Below are 19,464 nucleotides of genomic sequence, written 5' to 3'. Positions count from 1 at the left end.
CCCCACTTGTGGGATTACACTGGATTGTTGTTGTTGTTGTTGTATTACATATATAATACTCGCATTTTTATATATTCCATATTCTGTTGCACAAAACGTGGTGTCAGGGCCTGTTTGAGAACATACGAAATGCAAAAAAAGAATGCTACGAGCACATATGTAATGCAAAAGGATGCTAAGTTATTGCTCAAAGTCTTAAATATAAAACAGTACGAAGATAAAACAGATCAGTTGCAACAGAGGTAAACAAATAGGAGTAGTTCATCATTAGGAATTAAACGTTCATTATTATTTAATTTTTTCCATCTCCATCCTGGCTAGCTCTATCATATCACCTGAAACCAGCAAATTAACCACAGAATTAATGAGGTGATTTGTAATAACCATACAAATGTATAAAACTTAGTTTAGACCATAAGTTTTAATTTTTTTTTATATATTTTTCTTTAATTTTGTGCCAAATCAAACAGTGCCATATAAATTGAGACAAAGGGAGTAATTAATAATTTTATATTATATGGTGATATTTCACTAGTATAGTATTTTGAAAATAAAATAAAAATTAGAAAGACGAATTTGGTGCATATAAAGGCATCCTATATACCCGATAACCCGACTATGCTATTTCTATCACTATAATAGAGCATTCTAGTCAGAGGCGGATCCATGATTTGGAGTTTATGAGTTGCTCTGCAATCTTAAATTAATATACAACAATAATTGAGTTCACAGTTACATATTTAGTGGAGTAGCTAGGATAAAATGGATGGTTTAATATATTAAAGAGTTTCTAAAAATAAAAGTATTGTCATTTTATATTTTTTACTGAGATTAAAAAAAAAGAGTGTCGTATAAAATGAAATATATGGAAGGTTGAGTAGATTAAAAGGGGATGGCTGAACTTACTTGCACTATTTTACAAGGATTGCTAACATCACAATAAGCCTGAAGAGTAATCAAAGCTTGATTGTCTAATAACATGGCATAAGCATAACAAGGGCAACTCCTGCCCAATATGCTTTGGAATGTTGGGCAACATGCATCTATGGAGGTTGTGTTTGTCATGCATTTTTTAACCTTTGCTTCATCACTAGCACTGCATTTTGGCTGTGGCCGAGGGCGCGGGCGGGCGGTGGCAGCAATGGTGGCGACCGCCTCTGCTGCCACTCTCTGCAGGTACATTTTTCACAAAAGGTTTTGTGAGGTTCCAGCAAAAATACCAACAACAACAATTACGCCTCGGTCTCAAACAAATTAGGGTTCCAACAAAAAGGCTTTGTGATGTTCCAGCAACAAGAGTAATAAGTAATCAATAATTACTCTTTTTGTGTTTTGTTCAATGCATTCAGGGTCGAAACCCACTGACTATTCCAGATTCGTATTGCATAAGGTACACTAAAAGAAAAAACGCTCCCTATAACATCGATTGATTCAATTTAGTTGTCCAACTATTCGATTTGTTCAGTTTTCGATTTTTGTTTAGGTGAACCAAAAACCAAATCAAAATTCAAAATTAATTCAGTTTTTTGGGTTCTAAAAGCTTTATTTGGTCGGTTTTGCTTGCACTCTATATCCAATTAAATACCGTCAAATAATTGAATAGATAACCTATAACAATATGCGAGAATGAAGGAGAGCCTTGACGTAACTGATGAAATTGCTGTTATGTGACCAGAAAATCATGAGTTCGAGCTGTTGAAAACAACCTCTTATAGAAATGCAGGATAAAGCTGTGTAGAATAGACCATTGTGGTCCGATTCTTCCCGGAACCCCACACGTAGCGAGAGCTTAGTGCACCGGCTGCCCTTAATAAGAAGGGCAAGAATGCGGAAAAGAAGCTCAACAAAGATATAAAAGACCAAATATCGTAAATATAATTCTTTTTTCAACTTTCTAAATGCTTTTATGTGAAGCAGAGAGAAGAAGGAACTTACTTGGACACTCTTACATGGATTATTGACATCACAATAAGCCTGAAGAGTAATTAAAGCTTGATTATCCAAATCTTTGGCATAACGATAACACTTACAATTAGTGCCAATTGTCCTCTTAAATAATGTACAACATTTATCTATAGAGGCTGTAGTTGTCATACACTTCTTTATTTTCGATTTATCGCTGTTACTACAACTAGGCAGGCTAGCACGTGGCAGCGAATAGGTGGTGAGATCTTCCGCCACCACTGTCTGATGGCTGCAAAGTGCTATTGCAGCCATCACGAACATGAAAACCACCCACCCTCTACTCATTCTCGCGATCTTATCTTATTTATTTTCTCTCGAGCTAAAGTTTTTTGAGTTTTACAGGATAGCTAGTAGCTCTTCTATATATGCACAAAAAATTGGACTAGTGTTACTATTTTAGAAAGTAGTTTATAACAAGTGGATTAAAAAATCAAAAAGGTGACAACAAGTGGACATAATAATATGTAAAGTTAAACACATGCGTGTACAAAGTGGAAAAGGTAATTAATTTTTAAAATGTTAGGTTAGGATTTATTAATCACGTTTCCCTATTTTAGATCTAAGTCTAAAGATATTGTCGAAAACAACATCATGTTTTCCACTTTCCACATTCTCCAACGTACAAAAGTTAAATCATATACAGATGCTCGAAAATAAGAAATTTTTTAGTTGTTTTGCACAAATTAAGAAACTTATTTTTTAATATTAATAGCAATAAAATTGATCATATAAACCTTTATTATCTTTTCACATAAACACTCCTAACACATACTTCAACATTATTTCTTTCAAGGTTAATGTAAGAAAAAATAATTCATTCATTCTTAAAATCTGAAAAAATTATTTATTTGGATCACAAAAAAAGACCATAAAATTACTTATTTTCAACCGGAGCGAGTATTAAGAGATTCCCCTTGCCCCTTGTCATCTTTGGTAAAAAAAAAATAGAGAAAAATATTTAAATTAGAGATTATTTGGGAGTATTCTCCATTATCCTCGTAATTTACAAATTAATTATAGAAGTTAAATAATAATTTATTATTTTCGAATATAATGGATGCCAACTTAGGCTATAATTGCTGACGAGAGCCCACGTTGGGAGTAGGGTGCACGTGAATCATGTCTTTGTGGATATAGAGACAGATGTATTAGCATTTGAATTTGGGAAATTTTCGTTCCATTGGATATAGAAAATTATATTACCAAATATGTTTATAGTTTTCATATTACCTTTCATGCTAATAGTATTTCTATATAATATATATAATGCATTAAATAAGGAATTATTATAGATGTAGGATTTCTTATTTAGGCGCGCTAAAAAAAGGGAATTAAATATTTTTCAGATCTTCCAACGCAGATCACGCACAGTAATCACTATCGTCGACTTCTTTACCAAATTTCCGTACTCTATTTTGCGCTAAACTCTATTTCAACATTTTCTCTGATTTCACAAATCAAAATCGATAAAATCTTCTACAATTCTTCTGCAACAAAAGTAATTATGGCGAAAATACAAAGCAAAGGAAAAGAGAACAGCAATTCTACCATTGATAACCATTAAAAAGCTTTTAACCTTTGAATTCAAATTTGGGTTTTCAAAAATCATTATTTGTTTGGATTAGGTGTTGTTGAAAATAATTGGGAATATGGTTTGGAGTTTATATCTCAATTTTGAGGGGTTTTGGTGAAGATTAGACTTGGTTTTGACTGAATTTCAGATTAAAACTCGAAGAAGAAGAAGAAGAAGAAGAAGAAGAAGAAGAAGAAGACGTATATTGCAGAAATTGTAGAAAAATTGTAGAGGAGTTATTTATTTGTTTTTCTTTTATCCATTTACCTATGTATGAAAGTTGAACAATATTGTATAAAAATTGTATTTAAGTGGATGATTTAGTACTATTTTGGACAAAAATATGTATAAAAAATGCGAAACATACATTTCAGGGGAAGCATTTCGAGTCCAAATATGTACCCAGTTTGTACATATTTTGTAGATAAATTGTAGATTATTTGTATTCTGATTGTAGATGCTTTATTTTTTGTTTTCACAAATAAAAAAGTGACTAAAACTTCTACAAATCTTCTGAAAAAACGCAATTATGTCAAAAATCCCAATTATGCTACAATTGAATGAGAATTGGGATATTAAAATTCAATGTACCCAGTTTGTAGATATTTTGTAGATAAATTATAGATTATTTGTATTCTGATTGTAGATGCTTTATTTTATGTTTTCACAAATAAAAAATGACTAAAACTTCTACAAATCTTCTGAAAAAACGCAATTATGTCAAAAATCTCAATTATGCTACAATTGAATGGGAATTGGGATATTAAAATTCAATGTACCCAGTTTGTAGATATTTTGTAGATAAATTGTAGATTATTTATATTCTGATTATAGATGCTTTGTTTTCTGTTTTCACAAATCAAAAACAACTAAAACTTCTACAAATCTTCTGCAAAATATAATTATGTCGAAATTTCCAATTATGTTTCAATTGAATGAGAATTGGGATATTAAAATTCAATGTACCCGGTTTTTAGATATTTTATCGATAAATTGTAGATTATTTGTATTCTGATTGTAGATGCTTTGTTTTCTGTTTTCATAAATCAAAAACGATTAAAACTTCTACAAATCTTCTGCAAAAAATGCAATTATGTCGAAAATCCCGATTATGCTACAATTCTGTGATTCTCTTATATGCTTTTGTTACTCCTTACGAAACTGTTATGCTAAATATGGAATCCAAAAAACATTTCTGCAATTTTTCTTCAAGAAAAATAAATAAATAACAGTCTACAATTTTTCTACAATTTCTGCAATATACGTATTCTTCTTCTTCTTCAAATTTCAATCTGAAATTCTAGCCCAAACCAAGTCTAACCTTCATCAAAACCCCTCAAAATTAAGATATAAACTCCAAACCATATTCCCAATTACTTACAACAACACCCAATCCAAACAAATAATGATTTTTGAAAACCCAAATTTGAATTCAAAGCTTCAAAGCTTTTTAATGGCTGTCAATGGTGAAATTGCTGCTCTCTTTTCCTTTCCTCTTATATTACTGAAGGAACCCGAAATCATAACCATCAAAAGTTATTGTTGTGTATGAAACTTTGAAGATTTGACTTCAATTTTGACTGGTTGTAGAAGAAAAAACCTTGATTTTGGACGTTAATGGTAGAGGGTTTCAATTGTTTTTTTGGTTTTTCTGGTTTCTGGGTGTGTGGTGATACGTGGGTGAGGGTGTGGGGTTGGGAGAGAGAAGCGGGGGGGGGAGGATTTGGAGGAATATACGGTACCATAAATGTAGGAGTGATATAAGGTACAATTAATGTACAGTTAAAAAACCTTATGGTATAAAATTGGTGATTAGGTATACTAAATGTAATTATATCAAACCTTAAACATTGAGGATAATATAGTTTCTTATATGGCATAGGAATGTAAAAATTCTATGGTCCGAGTTCGGATTCTATCATTTGGTTTATTAGATTCATAATCTATTATTTATAATTATTTAGTGAAGTTATTAAAATACAAGATATGAATTAAAGAAGTCCAAATGAACCCGTAATTTGTGCACTAATCCGCCCATATATGAGAGATTATCCGCCCTTAAAATTGGAGGATAGTGATTGACTCTCGGACAAACAATGGCAAAATCAAAAATACATACAAGGGGATTTAAAGAAATTTTAAGATGTCAAAAAATAGGGAGAAATTCAAAAATAGCCAGATGTACAAGTGGTCATTTAAAAATAGCCACAGTTTCAAAAGTAATCGAAATTTAGCCACTTTTCATGTAAAGATAAATTTGAATGAAAATATTGTTCAAAATCCGGAAAATACTCCAGTATAATATACTGGACTTCCAGCATAATATACTGGAGTTTCAGTATAATATACCGGTCCAGCATAATATGCTGGAAGTTCATACACAAGTGCTCTAATCTCCAGTATATTATGCTGGAACTTTCCGCGTGTTGGAGTTCCAGCATAATATACTAGAAGTTCATACACAGGTGCACCGATCTCCAATATATTATGCTGGAACTTTCCATATTGCAGCAGTGACTATTTTTCAATAACTTTACAAATATTGACTATTTTGGAGTGACCAGACCGAAAACTGGCTTGCCCGTCCTATTTTTACCCAATAATATGGTGATTTAAAGCAAATGCAACTGATCAACGTGCATGATTTTTCATTTATTGCTTTAAAAGAAAGGCATATTCCCTTCTCCATATAGTGCCGTATACTAGCCGAGAAAAGGTATGTTTTTGGGATTTAATAACATAAATATCTTTACACTATCAAAATATTTAAACTTGTTATAACAAGTAAATTTTTTCTTATTTTTTAGGTCATAACTAATCTTAGTTTCTATTGACATTTACCTATAATTATCCAATCAAATGCTGACATAAAATTAACCGCAGGGAGCCAGGGAGTATATAACGCCCTGAATACTCGAATCTTAACACTTATATATACATGATACAATTTCCATTTTCATTTTCTTAGAAAATAATATCCTATTGCAGAAATGTAGGATAAGACTGCGTATGTATATGTCAAAATCTGACCATAGTGGTCGATCAAGCTGGGATCTCGTCCAGGTGGCGAAACAGCAAAGAACACCACAACCGACCTCAGGATCAAATCATCGACGGCGTATATCAAGTCAATACTGAACACGAATAATGACGACAAGGACAGTTGCAGGAAAGCATGTTGGTAAAAGACCATTGAATAGAAGTTCAAAGAACTATATATAGATGGGGGTAAGCACTAACAAAGGGGATTTTCTCTCGAGAAAAAAAGAGAAAAGGAGACATGAAAGGAAAAACAAGGAAAATAAGAGGGAAAGAAGAATCTCTGGCAAACGAACAATGGCTTCAGTTTTTCCTCTTTACTCTTTCATTTATAATTCTTGTTGGCTCCAGATATGAACTCCCCGTGTTTGAAGTAAGATTACGATATTGATAAATCTAATATGTTCCTACCTTTGTTATTTCTCGTTGTATATGTTTGGATCTAGGATTAATTATGTTTAGCTAAGATTTATCTCCTTTAGTATTGATAATTGAAGTTGGCAAACTTTTTGCTGAAACAATTTGGCGCCGTCTATGAGGATTTCTTAGCCAAATTCCTTAGTTTCCTTCAGATTCAAAACCGGCGAAATGTAACCACCCACCCCAAAAAGTGATAACAAACCTCACATGTTGATCTAGATCAGGCTGCTACATAAAAGCAAAAGTTACAACCAGTATCCACGCAAAGCCCATATGAGAGGACGACACCTGCTGCGCAATCATGTAAGAGAATGGGCACTTCCTGCCCCACTCTCACATCCCCCCGCACATCGAATGATCTATGAACAAAGTACATGTTTCCCTTGTTATGGGTACGGACCAGACGAGAACGAATCGAGACTCGATTTCAACACCTCAGCAGTTAAGGAGAACCCAACCCACGCGGAGCTAGGGCACCCCCCAAAAAAAGGGGAAGCTGAATACGGCCGCCGAATCTAAAATCCACCATTCCATCAACCACTTAAACGCCAGGCAGAACAAGCAACACGATAAGGCTATCCTCGTTCACCGACTCATTGGGTCGAGGAAAGGAAAAACTCATTCTGGATTACCCTCTGTTAGTTTAAATAGGAACACACGTGCCGCACAGGCAAGCGAGAAATGGAACATTCCAACTAGAGACAATGGAAGGAAAACTACTACAAAACAACTAAAATGTCGCCCATCTCAAACAATTCAAATTCTGGAAAATGACGCCCTTCAAGTCGTACTATCTTTCCCTCACTCGGGTTTCATCCCAATTGGGTTTTCTCGGGAAGGTTTTTAGCGAGGCGAGGAGGGGGACGTCTCTAAGTTCAAGGTATAATTCATCGTCCCGCCTACCAACGAGCTCTCCAGACCGAACGATAAAGGTACTAGATACAGGAAAATTCCAATATATGCATGAAACGAACACATACTACACCTCCCAGTTATCGAGGCAGTAACATTTTATACTCCCGTCATCATACTCCCCCAAGCAAACAAAAATAAGCAAACTGGAACTAACCAAGGAAATGCATGAATTAAACTAACAGGGACTCACCCAGGAAGCGCAGAAGTTAGGCAAAACTGGGACTCCCCCAGGGGACACCCACAATTCTCAAAAAAAAAATCGAGTAACAAAAGATAAGAGTTCGACTTCGCTCGAAATATAACGGGTTAACATTTCGACATTAGTTCGAAATAACGTCCCTACAGCCAAGGGCCATCGCCAAAGAGAAGAGTTCGACCTCGTTCGAATTATAACGGGTTAACATTTCGACATTAGCTCGAAATAACACCCCTACGACCAAGGGTCATCGCCAAAGAGAAGAGTTCGACCTCGCTCGAAATATAACGGGTTAACATTTCGAAATTAGCTCGAAATAATACCCCTATGGCCAAGGGCTATCGCTAAAGAGAAGAGTTCGACCTCATTCGAATCATAACGGGTTAACATTTTGAAATTAGCTCGAAATAACACCCCTACGACAAAGGGCCATTGCCAAAGAAAAGAGTTCGACCTCGCTCGAATCATATAAAATTCAACTTCGCTCGAAATACAATGAGTCAATATTTCGACATTAGCTCAAAATAACACCCCTACGGCCAAGGGCCATCGCCAAAGAGAAGAGTTCGATCTCGTTCGAATCATAACGGGTTAACATTTCGATATTAGCTCAAAATAACACCCCTACGGCCAAGGCTATCGCCAAAGCGAAGAATTCGACCTCGTTCGAATCATAACGGGTTAACATTTCGACATTAGCCGAAATAACACCCCTACGGTCAAGGGCTATCGCCAAAGAGAAGAGCACGACCTTGTTCGAATCATAACGGATTAACATTTCGACATTAGCTCGAAATAACACCCCTAGGCCAAGGGCCATCGCCAAAGCCAAAGAGAAGAGTTCGACCTCGTTCGAATCATAATGGTTTAACATTTCAACATTAGCTCGAAATAACACCCCTACAACCAAGGGCCATCGCTAAAGAGAAGAGTTCAACCCCGCTCGAATCATATAAAATTCGACTTCGCTCGAAATACAATGGGTCAACATTTCGACATTAGCTCGAAATAACACCCATACGGCCAAAGGCCATCGCCAAAGAGAAGAGTTCGACCTCGCTCAAATCATATAAAATTTGACTTCGCTCGAAATACAATGGGTCAACATTTCGATATTAGCTCAAAATAACACCCCTACGGCCAAGAGCCATCGTCGAGAAGAAATCGACCTCATTCGAATCATAACGGGTTAACATTTTGACATTAGCTCGAAATAACACCCCCATGGATAAGGGCCATCCCCAAAGAGAAGAGTTCGACCTCGCTCGAATCATATAAAATTCGACTTCGCTCGAAATACAATGGGTTAACATTTCGACAAACTCGAAATAACACCCCTACGGCCAAAGGCCATTGCCAGATGAAAAATTCGACCTCACGCGAAATATACGAACTAACATCCCGGTCTTACTCTCAAAAATGCCTTTGCAGCCATCGGTCATCGGCAGACAATTTTTTTACTAAGAAATTGATTTCGCTACAAGCTCCAAGTTCGACCTCGCTCGAATAAATATGAAAAAGGCGACTTCGCCCAAATCACCAGCAGAGTTCAATCCCACTTGAATGACTCGAGTCAAGACTGACTTCATCCAAAACAATGAGTCCGAATACAACCTCGTTTGAGTCAAGGATGAACCTGCTTAAAGCGACAAGTCTAAAGTCAATCTCGCCCAAATATGCGAATTCGAAGAGACTCCATTCGGACCCACACGACGAAATCCTACTCAGTCCGGTTAAAATTGGTTTTCCTAAAAAGTCAGGAAATTCACCATACAAAAATCTGAAAGTCTACGCCAAAGCAAAAAATGTGTAAAGAAAGGGAAAGGGAGAGAAATACAAAGGACGTACAACTAGGCATGTTCATTCGGATCGGATATCCGAAATCCGAACCGATCCATTCAATTTTGAATTTCGGATTGGATCGGATTTCGGATTATGTTTATTAAAATTTCGAATTTCGGATCGGATTTCGGATTGGTATATTTTAATCCAATCCAATCCGAAATTCGAAATTATTAGGATATGTATAAATACTACACTTTAATTTACATCAACCTCCAAGTTATTACCTTTACAATTGCTAGATTTAGATATATTGGCACCATAGTACTCTCATAATTGCATAAACATGAATTTTTCTTAATGTATTGCCTCTTTTACAAAGAAAATATACATATTAGTTTAACTTTGAGGCATAATAATACGATCCGATATCCGATCCGATCCAAACTTTAAAATCCGATCTGATCCGATATAATTCGGATCGGATTCGAATTGCATTTTCTAGAATTCGAAATCCGAAATTCGAATCCGAAATATGCTAAATCCGATCCGATCCGATCCGTGCACAGCCCTACGTACAACGACGAAAAACCACTTTTATTTAGACAGTTGCACAAATGGCCGCAGATTATACACGGCCAAAACTGGCCCAGTACAAAAAATAGAAAGAAAAGACAAAAAAAGAAGACTAAGGTAACAACTTTTCACTCGGTGTCATCACCGCCGTCCTCCCTATTACCATCTCCAGGAAGTTCCTTCTCAACATTAACATCCTCGCCGGCCTCCGGTGTTGCAGGATCGTAGCCACAGTTAACACGAGCCTCTCGTGCCTTCACACGAGCTCCTTCATAAGTGGCCTCAGAAATATTGACTGCTTCCCACAAACTCTTGTATATATCCCGGTGGGCTTCGGCATGGACCTAGAGCTCGTGAAAATGGTGAGGAACAGCGGCAGAGGCAGATTCGACTTGGGCCAACAATTGCGCCTTTTCGGCCTCAAGAGAAACGACCCGATCTCCCAAGTTTGAAGCTTCCCGGTCAATTCGCCAATGCGCTCTTCAAGCCTCGCCTCCCTCAGCATAGTCTTCGCCCTCTCAGACTCCTGCTCGAATTGGAGGACACGGATAGTGTCCTCCAATGCCACAGCCCTCGCTGAAGCCGACATCCAAGCACTCTCGGCACTCTCCAACTCAGAGACCTTTCTCTTTAGCTCGGTTAATTTCCCCATCCACTCTACACTCAAAGCCTCAACTCTGATGGCATTTTGATCCAACTCGGACTGCAATGATAGCACCTTCGCCTAAAGATGCTCACACACCCAAGTTCTTCGTCATTTACACGAAGTAGCTCCTCGAGCTCGCTATTCCTGCGAATAGACTGCATTAGTTCCTGATCCCTCTTCTCCAGGTCCTCCCTGAGAGATTGACTACCAGCGTTCGGTCTGAGCCGTTCGTGCATCTCGCGACACTTGTTGCGGTAGCTTCGATACTTCTCCAATATCATCAGAAAAATTTTGGCCCGAGTGTCGGCCTTGCGAGCACTTTCAATTTCCAACATGTACGACTGAAAGCCCAAAAAAGAAGAAAAAAGTCGGTGAAGGCCAAAGTCACCAAAAACAAAAGGAACACGAAAGAAGGAGGAGAAATTTGCCGACGGATCTGCGGCAGAGCACAAAAGGTCAAACTACGGTACCAAGTTTTCCATGTCATGCAGAAGGTTAATCACCGACGGAATCTCAAGTATACGGGACAGACCTCCCACTCTTACCACTGTGAGGGTAAGGCCCTCATCGAATATTCTAACATCATCAGGATTAAGATCGGATTCTGACTCATAGTCATCGTCCACGATACCCTTTCCCCTCTCTGCGGTTGAAGAAGAAGCACGACTCGGCCCGAAAGACGAAGGCACGCCCAAAGTGGCAACAACGGCCTAGGGACCCCGACTTCCCGTCATAGTAGCTTGTTGATCAATCACAACAGCCGAAGCATCTGCCGTTGGGTTGGTCTCGCTCGCCGGGTTTACCTCTGCGGCCGGGTTAGCATCACCACCCACTTCCAACACCGTCAAGGAAGGGTTGCCTTTTGAATGTACTGCAGCTGGAGAAGCCATTTCGGACTCCACTCGCCGTCTCTTCGACGGACCCTCCCCGTCCTCAGCATGGGAAGATTCATCCATTGAGCGCGTAGTTGGAGCTGGAGTCCCAGATTGGGGAACAGTTTCTACGCCCGCGACTCCGGTCGTAGGTTCAGCTTGAGTAGCCCTCGCTGTAGGTCGGGCAGCAGACCTCGGTGCAGGCCGAGCAGAAGACGTCAGTCGACGGAATGCAAGCGGAGAAGCCTTCTCCCTTCGCACTCTCCCTGTTAACGGTAATGGTCATGTGAGCAATGGGGTCAAATTGCAAGATGAAAAACAGAAGCAGCGGCAAGTCGACTTACCAGTAAGAGGCTTACGCCCGTATTTCTCATATAAGGACGCCCATTCGCGAACCCCCACCATATGGGGAAGAATGGCATTCACCCATTCGCAGATATCACCAATAGGCGTAGGAGGTAGTCTCTCAGCTGCAAAAGAAAAACGATTTAACAATACTGCCCAAAGAAAAACGATCGACTACCATTCCGACATGAGATATAAAAACTTACGTGCGAAGTTCTACCTCTCAGGGAACCATACTGGGTCCGTCACAAGGTGCTCGATCCGCACATAAAAGTAGCTTTCCCAGAAATGATGATTGGCTCTATCGTCCATCTTCACCACTAAACTTTCCGTTCCTCGTTGGCGCATGTGGATCATCGTGCCTCGAATAAGTTGAGGAGCAAAAATGTTGAGCATATGCCCCAGAGTGATCTCCCGATCGGCAAGCTCCACGAATTTGAGCAACATGAGGAACATCTTGTATATGTACGACAAAAGTTGAGCCGGACATACTTCGTAAAAAGGGCAGAAATTTACCACCAAGGAAGGGAGAGGAAGCGTATACCCAACGATAAAGGGTATGCGTAGAACGCACAATATCCTGGGCGGTCAAAATGTACAATATCATCTCCCACCGCCGGCAACATCTCAACATGAAGCGGAAACCCCCATTTTGTCTTAAACTCCGCAATCGCCGCTTCGTCTATAATAGAGGGAACATGCTCTGGTTCCTCTCCGGCAGGGCTGTTAAAATCGGTCTATGGCTTTCCCGGATGGGGCAATATTTCGACTGCTGTTGGAACCCCCTCATCCTCCACCACCTCCACTCCTTCGGGAGCAAGAGCATCATTTTCGGGCACCGGAACTTTGGCAAGACTGTCAGCGCGGGAAGAAGTACCAGCCATTTATCACGATTGAACAGAGCGAATGAACAAAGGGAAGTAAGAAAGAAGACGGTGATGTCAATTTCCGACTAACAAGAGAATGAATTAAAAATCCGAAGTAACGGAGAAGGTAAAGACTCGCAAAACTTCTTTGATAGTTCTAAAAAGTGTACCAGTAGAAAGGTGTTTTCCCCTATTTATAGGAACATAAATGCCCCGATCAGGAAACCCAAGAGTTGCCAATCAAAACTGATAGGGCATAAGAAACGGTTCAATCCATAGGGAACGTGTGTCATAATGACAGTAACTACAAACGACGCTTTGAATCAGCACAACGGTTCAACTCCGAACGGATGCAACGATCCACATGTATCATTGAAGCGTTACGCCATCGCCTCCATCAAAAAATCTCGCTTAAGGCGTAAACATTCAGATTTCTCCTAACCTTCAAATCGACAGAATCCGCCCGTCGAACCCGCTAAGAGACGACCTCTACGGACGGAGGGACTAACTATATAGGTCAAAATCTGACCATAGTGGTCGACCAAGCTGGGATCTCGCCCAGGTGGCGAAACAGCAAAGAACACCACGACCGACCTCAGGATCAAATCATCGACAACGTATGTCAAGTCAATACTGAACACGAATAATGACGAAAAGGACAGCTGTAGGAAAGCATATTGGTAACAGACCATTGAATAGAAGTTCAAGAAACTATATATAGATGGGGTAAGCACTAACAAGGGGGGATTTTCTCTCGAGAAAAAGAGAGAAAAGGAGACAGGAAAGGAAAAACTAGGAAAATAACAAGGGGAAAGAAGAATATCTGGCAAACGAACAATAGCTTCACTTTTTCCTCTTTACTCTTTCATTTATAATTCTTGTTGCCTTCAGATATGAACTCATCTCCCGTGTTTGAAGTAAGATTACGATATCGATAAATCTAATATGTTCCTACAATTGGTATTTCTCGTTGTACTCCCTCTGTTCCAGTTTATGTGAACCTATTTATTTTTGGTCCGTTCCAAAAAGAGTGACCCCTTTCTAAATTTGGTAACAATTTAGCTTAAACTTATAATTCTACCATTAATGAGATGATTTTATAACCACACAAATAATCTCGACCCCCTTTTAACTTGTTTAGGACCAAAAATTCTAAAAGTCTTCATTTTTTCTTAAACTCTATGTCCAGTCAAACAATTCACATAAATTGGAGCGGAGGGAGTATATGTTTGGATCTGGGATTAATTATGTTTAGCTAAGATTTACCTCTTTTAGTATTGATAATTGAAGTTGGCAAAAGAGTCTTAAACTTTTTGCTCAAACAGCATACAATAGACCATTGTGGTCCAGCCCTTCCCCAGATCAGGGGCGTATGTATAAGCAAAACTATGGGGCACGTGAACCCATGCTCTACCTGTAAATTTAGATATTTCATTTACATATTTTCTAAAATTGATATAATATTAATTGTTTGCACCCATGCTCTACGAAGGTTGAATGGTGCACTTGGTTGAAAGCTGAGTTATTTACCAAGAGCAATAGTGATCAATTCCCACTTAATATATTTTTTCCTCTTTTTTTAGTAGTGCACCCATATACTAGAAATCCTAAATCCGCCTCTGCTCCAGATCCCATGCATAGCCGGACCTTAGTGCATCGGGTAGCCTTTTTAATAGTAGTGAAGTTGACATATGGCAAAGCTCAATTATGTAAAATACAGCTTCAAGTGAAATGACTACACTAATTCTGCTCATATCATATCTCTGTTTTCTTGAAATAGCAAATGGAAACAAGTCTGAAACAACAATATTTCTACTCAAACATCAGGCAGTTTGGAAAGATATATAGAGATAGACGGGTTGTTGATACACATAGGTGACACTATAAGATACACACTGTGTGCATATGGACGGGCTATTGATAGTCAACTCGTAAAATCTTTTACTCATAGATCCAAGAGTGAAGGCTGCTCTGCCACTCCGCGACACCTTCAGGAAACCAAAGAGCAATTTCCTTCTTAGCGCTCTCAACAGAATCACTTCCATGAATAACGTTCCTGCGATTTAAAAGGTTTCTCATACTTTCAGCTACCTGGCTAATTTGATAGTGCAAACGTACCAATTTACTCCGTCATACTCAAACAATATAAATACATAAGAGTGGGATTGAATAGGATCCGCTTTCCAACAACAACAACAACAACAAAACCTGTGGAATCCTACAAGTGGAGTCTCGGGATAGTATGTACGCAGTCTTAACCCTACCTTGAGCAGGTAGAGAGGCTGTTTCCAGTAGAAACCCGACTCAAGCCAGCATAGTCGATGTATTAAAGCAACAATAGAATCTACTTTTCCAAGATAAGAAATAGACCAAAGAACCTAAAATTGAAGGTAACATTTTCTAGATAAATTATGGACTAATTCAACTTGTGGAACAAGATAACAGTTGTAGCTATCAAAGCCATAAAAGAAAAGGTGAACTTGGCACAAATGACATTTACTGATGCATTACTCAAAACTCTGACTTTGGCAAAAAGTCATTAGAAACTGAACACGAACAGAATCTGATAAATTCTGCACCCAATGATTATCCAAGGAACAGATTTACGTTTTTTAACCGCTGAGCAATCAACATCACTAGCAGGATAAGAGCTCGAAATACTGAATTACATAACATCATTGAGCAGATAAGTTGTCAACCGAGTTTTAACTTGGTGTTAGGCGTGCTGGAAGACATAATGATCCTAACTATTGGCACATTGGTTTGAGACAAATGTACGTTATAGCAAACACTAAACTGGGAAATTAGATGTTTTACCTCCCAATGTCAATAGCATAATCTCCACGAATGGTGCCAGCAGCAGACTCCAACGGGTTTGTTGCTCCAATTATCTTCCTACCGGTTGTAACTACACTCTTACCTGCCCACACCATTGCAACAACGGGGCCAGAAACAATGTATTCAACGAGCCCATTGAAGAACGGCTTTGCAGACAGGTCTGCATAGTGCTTTTCAGCAAAAGCACGATCCACAGTAATTAACTTCAAGTCTGCATTCAAACAGAGTAGCCAACATGCTAAGTTTAGTTCTAGCAAATTAATCGAGCGAAAAAAAAGTAAGGATTGTACAATCGTCTAATAAAGTTATCACATACATACTAAAAAAATTACAACAAGGGCAATACTAAATTATGACTGGTAATATCCTTTTGTGCAGGGAACAACACTTGAGTAAAGGCATCCCGGTGTTTCACGGAGCATCCCGCGTTCACGCAGGGTCGGGGGAAGGGCCGCACCCCGAAGGGGTATAATGCAGGCATCCTATCCTGATGCGAGCCTCAATGGCTAATTCCATGGCTCGAACCCGTGACCTATAGGTCATGGAAATAAATTTACCGTTAGATCAGTGGTGAAGCCAGGAATTCTACCAAGGGATTCAAAAGAATGCAAGAGCGCCATACCTAATACTGAACCTATGACCTAAATCAATTTTTGAACTACCTTTACAACCGTACTAGAAGCTTCACTTATTATAAGGGCATTTCAAAAAATTGATATATGTTCAAAAGATTTTGTTTTTAACCTTATTTGAATAATGTAATTTTTCGGCGAAGGGAATTCAATTGAATAAAATATATTACACTAAAGCCCTTATTCTTAAATCGATCTACCAAAATAAACATTTATTAATAACAATTGGGGAAATTTGAAGTCAGTAGAGGAAAATTTACCTTTCAAAGAGAAACCTTTCTTCTCGAATCTTCCAATAATCTCACCAACCTGAAAGATAAAATCAAAACATTGATCCAAAATTAGTCAATTAAAGCATAGATCAACCAACAAAAAAGAGAGAGAATTACTTACATTTAACAGGAATAAAAACAAAATTAAAACAAATCGAAATGAAGCAAACCAGGCCACGTTGGACACCATCAGGCTTGATCATGATGAAGGTCTGCTCCATTTTTCCAGTTATTTTGAATTGTGAATGTGGGAGTGTGGCTATTTTAACAATTAAAAAAAATCGATTCTGTTTTTGAGAAATGCTACGTGGAAAGTTCCCGTGGGGTTTTCAAGCTACCCAACCAGGGAATTCCACGTCATTTTTTGTTTCCTTTTCTTATTAGTTTGTTTATAAAAAAAAAAATAGGAAAAATTATGTCATACATTAAATATATACTATGTATTTACAATTCATAGCTATACTTTCAAAAAAAATTACTCGAGCTATATTTAAATTTTATAGCAACTTCACTTGTAGTACTGAAATAGGAGACCAATTATTTTAAATTAAAATAAGAAAGTAACATGCTCTTGTAGTTCAGTTGGTTAGACCACCATCTTAGTAAGCGGAACTCTTGAGTTTGACTCTCAACGAGAGCATTTTTTTTTTTTTTGTATTTCTAATTTCGTCTTACTTGTATTGGTTGCGCTTGACACATGTTGTATTCGTTGCGCAAAATTAAACAATAGCTATGAATAGTAATTAGGCAAACTATAATTACTAAGGTAATAATTAGGCTCTAAACTGTAGTGTTTTATGAAAATTATATAAAATATATATATATATATATATATATATATATATATATATATATATATATATATATATATTAAATAATTAAACTTTAAACTTTTTAATTTATCTTAGTGAGAAATTTTTATAACCACATAAATATTATGAACAAAAAATACGTTGTCTTGCATTTTGTCACATTTTCTTATTTTAAGTTAATGTTTCTGTTGTCTTTTTATTGTTCAAATTAGTTTTAACAACACAACACTCTCTTTGGAATTATTGACTGTCATATTCAAGATAAGTCTAGCATATGAAGTAGCAACATTTTTTTTTTTTTTTGCAAGTAAATGATTTTATTTACCAAGTAAATATTTACGGCTCGAGACAAACAAAAATGGAGGCCACACCAGTTGAATTCGCTAGTGCGCCTAATACATTGTAAGAGCATGTCGTTAAAGATAAAATGAGAAGTTTGAAGTTAATTTTTTTTAATATACGTAATAATATTTCTTTTGGACAAGTTAAAAAAATATCATATAATATAAAAAGATAAAAGTATAAATTATTGAATATTTCAACATGGTGACAAGTATTAAAAACGATCATTAGAATATCTATACTATATTAAAAGTACGAAGGCCCTTAGCGAAATGTCGTTCGCCTTTTTTACCCTCTAAAACTTGATTTCATACTAGACAAATTAGTTTTTATTTAATAAATAAAAGGCGAAATGTCGTTCGCCTTTTTTACCCTCTAAAACTTGATTTCATACTAGACAAATTAGTCATTTCATTATTTCTCCTAATTTTTTTAGGACTTTAAAATCACCTAAAATTTTTCTTATTATATCTTTTCTTAATTCTTTTTTGAAGTATATATGTAAAAAGTCATAATATTTGGCAACATGTAACACGTTAATTATCAAACCTAACGTGAGTAATTTTCCATCCAAAGAAAAGCTACATTTCCATTGCTAGATATCCTTCGACAAATATAAGAAGTATAAAAAGAAATCAAGAAAATTAATTTACACTCAAAATAATCATTTAATTATTTTTCTAACTTTTAGGAAAGCTGAAATTTTACTTATTATATTTTTTTATTTGAACTATGTAAAAATCTTAATATATAGAATTATATGACGTGTAATATATTTATTAAATAAAAACTAACATGAGTATTGGCCATTCAAAGCAAAGCTAAATTTCCATTGTGATATCCTTCCATTGTGATATTACCATGGTTTAAGTTATCGTTTCTCTTTTACTATAATTCAAGGGTCTAAAAAAATAACTTTATCAATTAAAATTTGAATGATTATAATAAAATAACAATATTGGGTTTCTACCTTATTTTTTTTGACCTTTATTTTATATGACCATTCGATTAAAATTTTCGTATGATAACCTACATACAAAGTCTTTTTTTTCTTTTTATAACCATTCTAATAAATGACAGCTTCCTATATTTATGTTATTTTTTATAAAGTATTAACTCTAATATTATAGTATTTTTTAAGACTTTATATTATTATTTATTTATCGAGCTAACGGGCTAAAAATGATCAATGTTCATCATATTTAAGAATTTATACTTTTCATTTTATTTTATTCAATAACTCACATTATTTAATATTTTTCGTATTTTTAAAAAATTATATATTCATTGATATAAGGTACACGCGCAAAGCGCGTACCCTAATACTAGTTCATTAAAAAACATTAAAATGGTTAGGCTCATTATTCGAAAAG

At 36.8% G+C, this 19,464-nt stretch overlaps 2 protein-coding genes across 2 annotated transcripts; both read right to left on the bottom strand.

Annotated features, from left to right (window-relative positions):
- Positions 1 to 160: 160 nt before the first annotated feature.
- Positions 161 to 2,290, bottom strand: LOC104219393 (uncharacterized). The gene is made up of 3 exons (XM_009770078.2): positions 1,936 to 2,290; positions 907 to 1,170; positions 161 to 335 (listed from the first exon to the last, which is right to left on the bottom strand). Exons 1-3 carry the CDS (start codon positions 2,248 to 2,250, stop codon positions 327 to 329), a joined length of 588 nt encoding a protein of 195 aa, XP_009768380.1. The 5' UTR covers positions 2,251 to 2,290; the 3' UTR covers positions 161 to 326.
- A 12,626-nt stretch (positions 2,291 to 14,916) lies between these two features.
- Positions 14,917 to 17,233, bottom strand: LOC104219394 (nucleoside diphosphate kinase 1-like). The gene is made up of 4 exons (XM_009770079.2): positions 17,108 to 17,233; positions 16,926 to 16,974; positions 16,013 to 16,244; positions 14,917 to 15,251 (listed from the first exon to the last, which is right to left on the bottom strand). Exons 1-4 carry the CDS (start codon positions 17,156 to 17,158, stop codon positions 15,137 to 15,139), a joined length of 447 nt encoding a protein of 148 aa, XP_009768381.1. The 5' UTR covers positions 17,159 to 17,233; the 3' UTR covers positions 14,917 to 15,136.
- Positions 17,234 to 19,464: the final 2,231 nt, after the last annotated feature.

Source organism: Nicotiana sylvestris, chromosome 5 (assembly GCF_000393655.2).
Source record: "Nicotiana sylvestris chromosome 5, ASM39365v2, whole genome shotgun sequence".
NCBI lineage: Eukaryota > Viridiplantae > Streptophyta > Magnoliopsida > Solanales > Solanaceae > Nicotiana > Nicotiana sylvestris.
This window is presented reverse-complemented; position numbering and strand designations above follow the sequence as displayed.